The sequence below is a fragment of the Ostrea edulis genome, chromosome 10 (assembly GCF_947568905.1).
Source record: "Ostrea edulis chromosome 10, xbOstEdul1.1, whole genome shotgun sequence".
NCBI classification, from domain to species: Eukaryota; Metazoa; Mollusca; class Bivalvia; order Ostreida; family Ostreidae; genus Ostrea; species Ostrea edulis.
This window is the reverse complement of record NC_079173.1, coordinates 48,250,635-48,263,688: the sequence shown is the minus strand read 5'-3', so window position 1 is coordinate 48,263,688 and position 13,054 is coordinate 48,250,635. Positions and strand designations below refer to the sequence as shown.

At 35.1% G+C, this 13,054-nt stretch overlaps 1 protein-coding gene across 2 annotated transcripts in view; it reads left to right on the top strand.

Annotated features, from left to right (window-relative positions):
- The window catches only part of LOC125666261 (hypoxanthine-guanine phosphoribosyltransferase-like), a 107,125-nt gene extending 94,598 nt beyond the window's left edge, over positions 1–12,527 (top strand). For both annotated transcript variants that reach the window (XM_048899466.2, XM_056151605.1), the window contains 4 exons: positions 720–820; positions 5,128–5,174; positions 5,605–5,681; positions 10,711–12,527. In XM_048899466.2, coding sequence (XP_048755423.1) covers positions 720–820; positions 5,128–5,174; positions 5,605–5,681; positions 10,711–10,761 — 276 coding nt within the window. In that variant the 3' untranslated portion in view covers positions 10,762–12,527. The remainder of the gene's footprint in view (positions 1–719; positions 821–5,127; positions 5,175–5,604; positions 5,682–10,710) is intronic.
- The last annotated feature ends 527 nt before the right edge of the window (positions 12,528–13,054 follow it).

Here is a 13,054-nt window from a genome sequence, read left to right as displayed (position 1 = left end):
CAATACCACAATAGTCGACATGACTGGTCAATATGACTCTGCTCAATACTACAATAGTCGACATGACTGGTCAATATAACTCTGCTCAATACTACAATAGTCAATGTGACTGGTTAATATAACTCTGCTCCATGCCACAATAGTTGACGTGACTGGTCAATATGACTTTGGTAACATTATTGCATTCCACTGGTTATTATGACATTTGATAACATCACAATCCACCATTCAGTTTGACATTGCTAACAATATTACAATCCACCATTCAGTTTGACATTGCTAACAATATTACAATCCACCATTCAGTTTGACATTGCTAACAATATTACAATCCACCATTCAGTTTGACATTGCTAACAATATTACAATCCACCATTCAGTTTGACATTGCTAACAATATTACAATCCACCATTCAGTTTGACATTGCTAACAATATTACAATCGGCCATTATTATACCATGACTTATCTGTCGTAAGTCAACCTTCACTCAGTAGAGACAATTGATAGAAGTCATGATTTTTATGTATAGTGAAATTAATGTAAAAACCACAGATCATATTTTATATTTAATGTATGATAAAATACTTAGATGATATGGTTCAATGTTCCTCTGATTTCCAGAGCTTAGTACCTGATATTGTGATACTCTGCTTAAAGTACAATACAATTTACTATGTTATAGTAATATACTAAATTTTTGTAATGTTACTGTTCCAGAATGTATTGATTGTGGAGGACATCATCGACACGGGGAAAACCATGCAGAAACTTCTAGGAATACTAGAGAGCGTGAAACCAAAGTGTATCAAAGTAGCCAGGTGTGTATCATGACTAGAGAGTGTGAAACTAAAGTGTACCAAAGTAGCCAGGTGTGTATCATGACTAGAGAGTGTGCAATCAAAGTAGCCAGGTGTGTATCATGACTAGAGAGTGTGAAACCAAAGTGTATCAAAGTAGCCAGGTGTGTATCGTGACTAGAGAGTGTGAAACTAAAGTAGCCAGGTGTGTATCATGACTAGAGAGTGTGAAACCAAAGTGTATCAAAGTAGCCAGGTGTGTATCATGACTAGAGAGTGTGAAATCAAAGTAGCCAGGTGTGTATCATGCCTAGAGAGTGTGAAATCAAAGTAGCCAGGTGTGTATCATGACTAGAGAGTGTGAAACTAAAGTGTATCAAAGTAGCCAGGTGTGTATCATGACTAGAGAGTGTGGAACTAAAGTAGCCAGGTGTGTATCATGACTAGAGAGTGTGAAACTAAAGTAGCCAGGTGTGTATCATGACTAGAGAGTGTGAAACTAAAGTAGCCAGGTGTGTATCATGACTATAGAGTGTGAAACTAAAGTAGCCAGGTGTGTATCATGACTAGAGAGTGTGAAATCAAAGTAGCCAGGTGTGTATCATGACTAGAGAGTGTGAAACTAAAGTAGCCAGGTGTGTATCATGACTAGAGAGTGTGAAACTAAAGTAGCCAGGTGTGTATCATGACTAGAGAGTGTGAAACTAAAGTGTATCAAAGTAGCCAGGTGTGTATCATGACTAGTTAAATCAAATCAGTTACATATCAAAACAGATGTGTATGGTAGTTTGTTACATCAAACCAGTCACATATCAAAGTAGCCAGGTGTGTTTCATAATTATATCTTAGCTAGTTACATAATAAATATTATATCGTATCAAAAGAGTTACATAGCATAGCTATATAACATCAAAACAATTACATTTGATAGATAAAAAGGATTCATTTATCATGCTTATATATAAACAAGTGTATCATAACTAATTGTATTAAAATAGGTAGGTATTGTAACTAATTATGTCAACGGAGGTGTGTAGCATAAGGAATTGTATCGAAACAGGAACATTACATTATAAATATCTGTGTCAAACTAGTAGCATACGAGCAGTTATGAATGATTGTCTAAGCAAAGTGTGTCAAAATGGTTAGGTGTCAAAGCAAATTGTGTCAAAATGGCTAAGTATCAAAGCAAATTGTGTCAAAATGGTTAGGTGTCAAAGCAAATTGTGTCAAAATGGTTAGGTGTCAAAGCAAATTGTGTCAAAATGGTTAGGTGTCAAAGCAAATTGTGTCAAAATGGTTAGATGTCAAAGCAAATTGTGTCAAAATGGTTAGGTGTCAAAGCAAAATGTGTCAAAATGGTTAGGTGTCAAAGCAAATTGTGTCAAAATGGTTAGGTGTCAAAGCAAATTGTGTCAAAATGGTTAGGTGTCAAAGCAAATTGTGTCAAAATGGTTAAGTGTCAAAGCAAATTGTGTCAAAATGGTTAGGTGTCAAAGCAAAATGTGTCAAAATGGTTAGGTGTCAAAGCAAATTGTGTCAAAATGGTTAGATGTCAAAGCAAATTGTGTCAAAATGGTTAAGTGTCAAAGCAAATTGTGTCAAAATGGTTAGGTGTCAAAGCAAATTGTGTCAAAATGGCTAAGTATCAAAGCAAATTGTGTCAAAATGGTTAGGTGTCAAAGCAAATTGTGTCAAAATGGTTAGGTGTCAAAGCAAATTGTGTCAAAATGGTTAGGTGTCAAAGCAAATTGTGTCAAAATGGTTAGATGTCAAAGCAAATTGTGTCAAAATGGTTAGGTGTCAAAGCAAAATGTGTCAAAATGGTTAGGTGTCACAGCAAACTGTGTCAAAATGGTTAGGTGTCAAAGCAAACTGTATCAAAATGGTTAGGTCTCAAAGCTAATTGTATCGAGATAATTATGCATCTGAAATACTTACACCAGAGTTAGTAATTACAAGTTAGACAAGTCAACAGATGCTTTATGGAGTCCTCGGGAATATTTAAAATTTCACCAGGGCATCTGACTCAACAGACACTTAAAGAATTAAATGAGGGGAAATTCTCAGATGATTGAATTAACGTATGTAATGTCTAACAAGTATGCGCTGTAAATTATTTCTGTAGTTCATTCAGCAGAAACGACAGCATGATAGTAAAGTCTTCATCAGAGCTCATGGAGATTCAGGATCTGCACTCACTGCTAGGTGCACTACTGAATGCACTCCCTGCTAGGTGCACTAGTGAATGCACTCACTGCTAGGTGCACTAGTGAATGCACTCATTGCTAGGTGCACTACTGAATGCACTCACTGCTAGGTGCACTAGTGAATGCTCTCACTGCTAGGTGCACTAGTGAATGCTCTCACTGCTAGGTGCACTAGTGAATGCACTCACTGCTAGGTGCACTACTGAATGCACTCACTGCTAGGTGCACTAGTGAATGCTCTCACTGCTAGGTGCACTACTGAATGCACTCACTTCTAGGTGCACTAGTGAATGCTCTCACTGCTAGGTGCACTAGTGAATGCTCTCACTGCTAGGTGCACTCACTGCTAGGTGCAGTACTGAATGCTCTCACTACTAGGTGCACTACTGAATGCACTCAATGCTAGGTGCACTAGTGAATGCTCTCACTGATAGGTGCACTACTGAATGCTCTCACTGCTAGGTGCACTACTGAATGCACTCGCTGCTAGGTGCACTACTGAATACACTCACTGCTAGGTGCACTAGTGAATGCTCTCACTGCTAGGTGCACTGCTGAATGCACTCACTGCTAGGTGCACTAGTGAATGCACTCACTGCTAGGTGCACTGCTGAATGCATTCACTGCTAGGTGCACTACTGAATGCACTCACTGCTAGGTGCACTGCTGAATGGATTGTTTCAATCAGAGAGTATTATTTTATTAAGGATGACATGTTCAGTTTTGTACATGCAGATCTTATCAGACATATGTATCAGAACTAATGTAATTCATTGAGTTCATCAGTACTGATACACAGAGTTGAACTTCTGTGTCTCGAACACCGATATCTCGAACACCGATATCTCGAATACCGACATCTCAAATACCGATATCTCAAACACTGATATCTCGAACACTGATATCTCGAATTCCTTTCTTTCTCGGTCCCACAGTCTTCAAAAAAACATTTACAACTTGCTGGCCAGTAGGACCAGTGAACTGTCTGAATTGACTGGCCCATACAGTGAAATTTACTGCCCCCCCCCCCCCCCCCAATTTCATACTTACATGTTTATCACATACATTATGAAATGTATTGTATATTGTGAAATTAATTCACAGTACAGTAACTGTATCAAATATATTATTATTACTCATATTTTATTTTCATGCATGTATTCAATAGAATGTAAATGTATTGATGAACATAACAAACCCATCCACAATGAATAACTTACAGTCAGTTAATGAAAGGCTTTAAAATTTGAGTTTCTGTATTTGTAAATGTTGGTCACCTAGAGGGGGGTATTTGTAAACATGTAAGGCACTTTGGAGAGGTAAACGAACGGATGGACAGACAGACATGGATGGTCACATAAACATGTAAGGCACTTGGGAGAGGTAAACGAACAGACAGACGGACAGACATGGATGGTCACATAAAGGAGGCAATTAAGAACCCAACATAAATGAATTATCAGCTGTTTGTTTTAATTACAGTATGAATTGTCAGCTGTTTGTTTTAATTACAGTATGAATTATCAGCTGTTTGTTTTAATTACAGTATGAATTGTCAGCTGTTTGTTTTAATTACAGTATGAATTGTCAGCTGTTTGTTTTAATTACAGTATGAATTGTCAGCTGTTTGTTTTAATTACAGTATGAATTATCAGCTGTTTGTTTTAATTACAGTATGAATTGTCAGCTGTTTGTTTTAATTACAGTATGAATTGTCAGCTGTTTGTTTTAATTACAGTATGAATTATCAGCTGTTTGTTTTAATTACAGTCTGAATTATCAGCTGTTTGTTTTAATTACAGTCTGAATTATCAACTGTTTGTTTTAATTACAGTCTGAATTATCAGCTGTTTGTTTTAATTACAGTATGAATTATCAGCTGTTTTAATTACAGTATGAATTATCAGCTGTTTGTTTTAATTACAGTATGAATTGTCAGCTGTTTGTTTTAATTACAGTATGAATTATCAGCTGTTTGTTTTAATTACAGTATGAATTATCAGCTGTTTGTTTTAATTACAGTATGAATTATCAGCTGTTTGTTTTAATTACAGTATGAATTATCAGCTGTTTGTTTTAATTACAGTATGAATTATCAGCTGTTTGTTTTCATTGTAGTATGCTGGTGAAGAGAACAACTAGAAGTTCTGGTTATAAACCTGACTGTAAGTAAACTGTCACATGATGAAGTCATATGACTATAAAGATGTCATGTGATTTCCTTCACAACTTCAAATACTAATTTTTCTATAAATAAAATCAAAATTTGAAAATCTGCTTTTTATAGAAGATAAAACTATGATATGTGATGTATTTAGAATTATTTTTTTTTTACAGACATGGGTTTTGAGATTTAGAATTTTTCTCTCTATACAGACAGGGGTTTTGAGATATAGAATTTTTTTCTACAGACATGGGTTTTGAGATTTAGAATTATTTTCTCTACAGACATGGGTTTTGAGATTTAGAATTTTTTCTCTACAGACACGAATTTTGATATTTAGAATTTTTTTCTCTACAGACACGGGTTTTGAGATTTAGAATTATTTTCTCTACAGACACGAATTTTGAGATTTAGAATTATTTTCTCTACAGACACGGGTTTTGAGATTCCAGACATTTTCATTGTTGGCTACGCATTGGATTACAATGAATATTTCAGAGATCTAAATGTGAGTATTTCTTTATGTAATGGAGAGAGAGATATGTAAGGAATTGTTTGATGTTTTAATGTGAGTATTTCTTTATGTAATGGAGAGAGAGAGATGTAAGGAATTGTGTGATGTTTTAATGTGAGTATTTCTTTATGTAATGGAGAGAGAGAGATGTAAGGAATTGTTTGATGTTTTAATGTGAGTATTTCTTTATGTAATGGAGAGAGAGATATGTAAAGAATTGTGTGATGTTTTAATGTATTTCTTTATGTAATGGAGAGAGAGAAATATGTAAGGAATTGTGTGATGTTTTAATGTGAGTATTTCTTTATGTAATGGAGAGAGAGATATGTAAGGAATTGTGTGATGTTTTAATGTATTTCTTTATGTAATGGAGAGAGAGAAATATGTAAGGAATTGTGTGATGTTTTAATGGAGTATTTCTTTATGTAATGGAGAGAGAGAGATGTAAGGAATTGTGTGATGTTTTAATGTGAGTATTTCTTTATGTAATGGAGAGAGAGAAATATGTAAGGAATTGTTTGATGTTTTAATGTGAGTATTTCTTTATGTAATGAAGAGAGAGAGAGATGTAAGGAATTGTGTGATGTTTTAATGTGAGTATTTCTTTATGTAATGAAGAGAGAGAGAGATGTAATGAATTGTTTGATGTTTTAATGTGAGTATTTCTTTATGTAATGGAGAGAGAGAGATGTAAGGAATTGTTTGATGTTTTAATGTGAGTATTTCTTTATGTAATGGAGAGAGAGAGATGTAAGGAATTGTTTGATGTTTTAATGTGAGTATTTCTTTATGTAATGGAGAGAGAGAGAGATGTAAGGAATTGTTTGATGTTTTAACATGAGTATTTCTTTATGTAATGGAGAGAGATATGTAATGAATTGTTGATGTTTTAATGGAGTATTTCTTTATGTAATGGAGAGAGAGATGTAAGGAATTGTGTGATGTTTTAATGTGAGTATTTCTTTATGTAATGGAGAGAGAGATATGTAAGGAATTGTGTGATGTTTTAATGTGAGTATTTCTTTATGTAATGGAGAGAGATATGTAAGGAATTGTGTGATGTTTTAATGTGAGTATTTCTTTATGTAATGGAGAGAGAGATATGTAAGGAATTGTGTGATGTTTTAATGTGAGTATTTCTTTATGTAATGGAGAGAGAGATGTAAGGAATTGTTTGATGTTTTAATGGAGTATTTCTTTATGTAATGGAGAGAGAGATATGTAATGAATTGTTTGATGTTTTAATGTGAGTATTTCTTTATGTAATGGAGAGAGAGAAATATGTAAGGAATTGTTTGATGTTTTAATGGAGTATTTCTTTATGTAATGGAGAGAGAGATGTAAGGAATTGTGTGATGTTTTAATGTGAGTATTTCTTTATGTAATGGAGAGAGAGATATGTAAGAAATTGTTTGATGTTTTAATGTGAGTATTTCTTTATGTAATGGAGAGAGAGAGATGTAAGGAATTGTTTGATGTTTTAATGTGAGTATTTCTTTATGTAATGGAGAGAGAGAGATGTAAGGAATTGTTTGATGTTTTAATGTGAGTATTTCTTTATGTAATGGAGAGCGAGAGATATGTAAGGAATTGTTTGATGTTTTAATGTGAGTATTTCTTTATGTAATGGAGAGAGAGAGAGATGTAAGGAATTGTTTGATGTTTTAACATGAGTATTTCTTTATGTAATGGAGAGAGAGATGTAAGGAATTGTTTGATGTTTTAATGTGAGTATTTCTTTATGTAATGGAGAGAGAGAGATATGTAATGAATTGTGTGATGTTTTAATGTGAGTATTTCTTTATGTAATGGAGAGAGATATGTAAGGAATTGTGTGATGTTTTAATGTGAGTATTTCTTTATGTAATGGAGAGAGAGAAATATGTAAGGAATTGTTTGATGTTTTAATGGAGTATTTCTTTATGTAATGGAGAGAGATATGTAATGAATTGTTTGATGTTTTAATGTGAGTATTTCTTTATGTAATGGAGAGAGAGATGTAATGAATTGTTTGATGTTTTAATGTGAGTATTTCTTTATGTAATGGAGAGAGAGAGAGATGTAAGGAATTGTGTGATGTTTTAATGTGAGTATTTCTTTATGTACAGGTAACTCTCGAATTATCGCCACTCAATTCATCGCCATTTTCGTTATAACGCCGCATTTTTCTAGGAACATTTTTCCTGTTACTTAAAACTCTCGTTAAAACGCCAAATTCGCTATCGCCATTTCCCACAGTGTTTTCATTACAAAAGTCTATTTCAACGTGTTAATTATCTCGATAAACCGCCATGGGTGACGTGGTCAGTGAAGCAGAAAATGGTCATTATCAATCTCCGGCGTACACCTGGACAGAAGGATCCCAGTAATTGTTGTATTGAATAAACAAGAAAAATACTCGAGATGAACTGTAGTCAAGTTGTTTATACATCATAAAAACACATTTCAATTTAGCTATGGCTTCGCCACAAAAGAGGTCGGTCCTGTTAAATTTCGATGAGAAAAAGGAAATCATTACGTACCAAGGACATCATCAAAAATGTACCCATCAGGATATTGCAAATCATTTTTCTGTTTTATGGGAAAAGGCTATGTAAAAAGAAGGACGGTGGGCGACATCTTAGCAGCAAAGGATCGCTCACTTACATAAGTATTGTAAATAGAGGAAAGATAACTCTTACATATAAAAGAACGGTAACTCTATCTCTTCAAGATGGCAATAATTCAATTCATCGCCAAATTCGTTATAATGCCATAATTTCATAAGAACAAAAGGTGGCGGTTTATCGAGAGTTGACTGTAATGGAGAGAGAGATATGTAAGGAATTGTTTGATGTTTTAATACACTGTTAAATCAACAGCAACAACCATGTCTTAGTGTGTGTGTAGGGTGTGTGTGTGTGTGTGGCTAGGGGATGTGTGTAGGGTGTGTGTGTGTGGCTGGGGGGGGGGGGGGGGGGTGGTCTGGAATATTTTGTTTGAAGTTTGCAAATTTGGGTAAAAAATCTCTAGATTGAATTATTTCTGTCATCAAACATTGTTAATCATTGCTTTCTTGCTGTAAAATATTTTCGACAATTCTTATACCATAGATCGAGGATCAAAAGGCATAACAATAACAACGATAATTGATATAAGAATTACTCCAGAGTTACAAATGATTTAAAAATCTAGAAAATAATAATTTGACAATGACACTACCTCCTTTAAACAAGTCAAAATTACCGGTACCCATGGAATATAGATTTTGATAGTTTAAATAATCAATATTTTATTATAAATGTAAGAAAAATATTCTGCACTTAATATGAATGAAATGTTATCCTACATGTGACACCGTGAAAACACACCATGACACTCCATGGACACACTGTGTCATGTGAGGGGCTTTCGGATTCAAGGCAGGTGCACAAATCACAACTTCAAAGGCACTGAGTTTTCCTAGGGTGGACGTATGGTCCACGGGGCCCTCTAGGGTGGATGTATGGTCCATGGGGCTCTGTGTTTTTCGGGGCATACCCGTGGCCTGTACTGTAACTTTTGTATAGTAATCTTATTTCATATGTACATTCCTTGTGACAATGTTGATCCTGTGACTTTGATTTTGAGCTACTTTTAATCTAAGCTAAACATGTACCTTCTGAACAATCTAAGGCAGAGCTTTCACCTACTGTGCACACGGTGTAGATATAACACTCATTTCATTCTTTGTTGTCACTGGGGACATACTGTTACACAAACACAACCTGCTGTTTGCATATTTTTATGTCCCCGAGATCGAAGATCGGGGGGCATATTATTTTTGTCCTGTCTGTCATTCTGTCTGAAACTTTGACCTTGCTAAAAACTTTTGAACAGTAAGTGATAGAGCTTTGATATTTCACATGAGTATTCCTTGTGACAAGACCTTTCCGTGGGTACCAACATTTTTGACCCCGTGACCTTGAAGTCTGACCTACTTTTTGAAAACTTTAACCTTGCTGATAACCTTTGAACAGTAAGTGATAGAACTTTGATATTTCACATGAGTATTCCTTGTGACAAGGCCTTTCCGTGGGTACCAACATTTTTGACCCCGTGACCTTGACCTTGGAGTTTGACCTACATTTTGAAAACTTTAACCTTGCTGATAACTTTTGAACAGTAAGTGATAGAGCTTTGATATTTCCTATGAGTATTCCTTGTGACAAGACCTTTCCGTGAGTACCAACATTTTTGACCCCATGACCTTGAAGTTTGATCTACTTTTTGAAAACTTTAACCTTGCTGATAACCTTTGAACAGTAAGTGATAGAACTTTGATATTTTACATGAGTATTCCTTGTGACAAGGCCTTTCCGTGGGTACCAACATTTTTGACCCCGTGACCTTGACCTTGGAGTTTGACCTACATTTTGAAAACTTTAACCTTGCTGATAACTTTTGAACAGTAAGTGATAGAGCTTTGATATTTCACATGAGTATTCCTTGTGACAATATCTTTCCGTGGGTACCAACATTTTTGACCCCATGACCTTGACTTTGGAATTTGACCTACTTTTTGAAAACTTTAACCTTGCTAATAACTTTTGAACAATAAGTGATAGAGCTTTGATATTTCACATGAGTATTCCTTGTGACAATACCTTTCCGTGGGTATTGAACCTTTTGACCTTGACATTTGACCTACTTGTAATTTTTTTTTTACATTGGTCATAACTTCTAAATGGTAAATATTAGAGCTTTCATATTGTACATGATCATTTCTTTTGACAAGATCTTTCAACTGGTACCAAGATATTTGCCCTTGTGACCTTGGCCATCTTCGGAATTGGCCATTATCGGGGGCATTTGCGTTTCACAAACACATCTTGTTATATTTAATATACCTGCATAATCGCTGAGAGAGACAAAGAGAGAGATAGAGTAGTTGTCAGCTAAATAACTTATATCAATGTGGATTAACAGGACACGGGGGATATACTACCTTTAATCACTTAATCTCCCCTTAATTTATAATTTCTCCATGTGGTTTTTCTTTCAGCATGTTTGTGAAATCAACGAAGAAGGAAAGAAGAAGTATGCATCGAAATGAGCAGAATCGGATAAGGACAAAATATCAGATTGTGAAAGGGACCAATTATTATAGACCCACACAAAATATCAGACACACCCATAAAATATCAGACACACACACAAAATATCAGATACACACAAAATATCAGATTGTGAAAGGGACCAATTATTATAGACCCACACAAAATATCAGACACTCAGAATATCAGACACACACACAAAATATCAGACACACACTCAAAATATCAGACCCGCATATAAAATGTCAGACACACCCATAAAATATCAGACACACCCATAAAATATCAGACACATACTCAAAATATCAGATTGTGAAAGGGACCAATTATTATAGACTCACACAAAATATCAGACACACACACAAAATATCAGACACTCAAAATATCAGATACACACACAAAATATCAGAAACACACACAAAATATCAGATACACACTCAAAATATCAGACCCGCATATAAAATATCAGACCCGCATATAAAATATCAGACCCACACTCAAAATATCAGACCCACACTCAAAATATCAGATTGTGAAAGGGACCAATTATTATAGACCCACACAAAATATCAGAAACACACTCAAAATATCAGGCACATACACAAAATATCAGACCCGCACACAAAATATCAGACCCGCACACAAAATATCAGAAACACACACAATGTCAGACACACACACAAAATGTCAGATTGTAAAAGGGGCCAATACAATACACGCTTCTAAACAAACGATTATTCTTCAAACACTCTGTGCCGTTGTCAATATACCTGTGCAAATTGTGGAGTGTTTGTAATGGTGAAGTCGGCATTGTCAAAATCATGAAATGTAACACTGCAGGGTTTTGGGTTTTTTTTATGATGAAAACATTCTCAAACATTTTATAGTTGAGTGATATTTCTGGCAGTGTTTTATGACACCAGAAACAATTTGAAACATTTGATTTTACAGTGGTATTTCCTGCAATGTTCTATTGATAAAGGATATATTAATTATAGTAATTAGTTCACGAATATTTCCTGCAGTGTTCTAAGGTAATGGACACAATTTGAACTATCTAATTATAATTTCTTGCTGTGATTTTTGATAAAGGATATTTTGATATATTAATCAGCTCGAGGGTAGTCTCTGCAATGATTGATAGAAATAAATTGTTTCCCTCTGCAATATCTGCAGAAGAGGTTGGTTTTTATTTTTGTCAGTAAACTATGTACAGAACTGTATTGACTGAGAATCACCATGGAGACACTCAGATGTAGTGGTTATGACTTCTAAATCCAGGAATGTGTTAGCAAAAAACGAAAACGGGTGATTAGACTTTGTGATTGAGTTTTGATCTCTGATGTAAATTGTATGTGATAAGATATCAGGTAGATTGTAGTGAAATTATTCGGAAATTATTCAAACAGGGAAACATTATTCATAAATACAAATTTATCTTCTGGTTCTATGGTATCGTGTGACATTATTCAGAAATCATTAAATCAGGGAATATAAAGATTGATATTCTGGTTCTATGGTATCGTGTCAGATTGTTTGGGGCCCGGTACAACCGTGTAATTGAGTGGGATTTGTTTTACTGAAATCCTATCGAGAGGTTCTGTAGTAATGCCTTTTGAGATGGAGAAGATATGGAATGCGTGTGTGTTTAATCCGGTGACTACCAGCAAATACAGATTCATATGATATTTGTGAAATAGATGACGCATTTCAAATGACAATCTGAATAAAGATACATGACAGTGTATGTGTTATGCTACTTCAAGACTGAATTATGTTAATTTGTTTTGTATGAAAGGTGTTGTGTTTAGAACACTGTAGCTCAATAACAAGTTTCTGTTCTACTGTCGGATGAAGTGAGCCATGTAAGTGTGCAGAGATTTATAACATACTTAACAAATCACTGCTACGTTAGGGTTACATCAACTTGGGTTTTGCCCTACTGTCGGGAGACTTAACAAACCACTGCTGCGTTAGGGTTACATCAACTTGGGTTTTGCTCTACTGTCGGGAGACTTAACAAACCACTGCTGCGTTAGGGTTACATCAACTTGGGTTTTGCTCTACTGTCGGGAGACTTAACAAACCACTGCTGCGTTAGGGTTACATCAACTTGGGTTTTGCTCTACTGTCGGGAGACTTAACAAATCACTGCTGCGTTAGGGTTACATCAACTTGGGTTTTGCCCTACTGTCGGGAGACTTAACAAACCACTGCTGCGTTAGGGTTACATCAACTTGGGTTTTGCTCTACTGTCGGGAGACTTAACAAATCACTGCTGCGTTAGGGTTA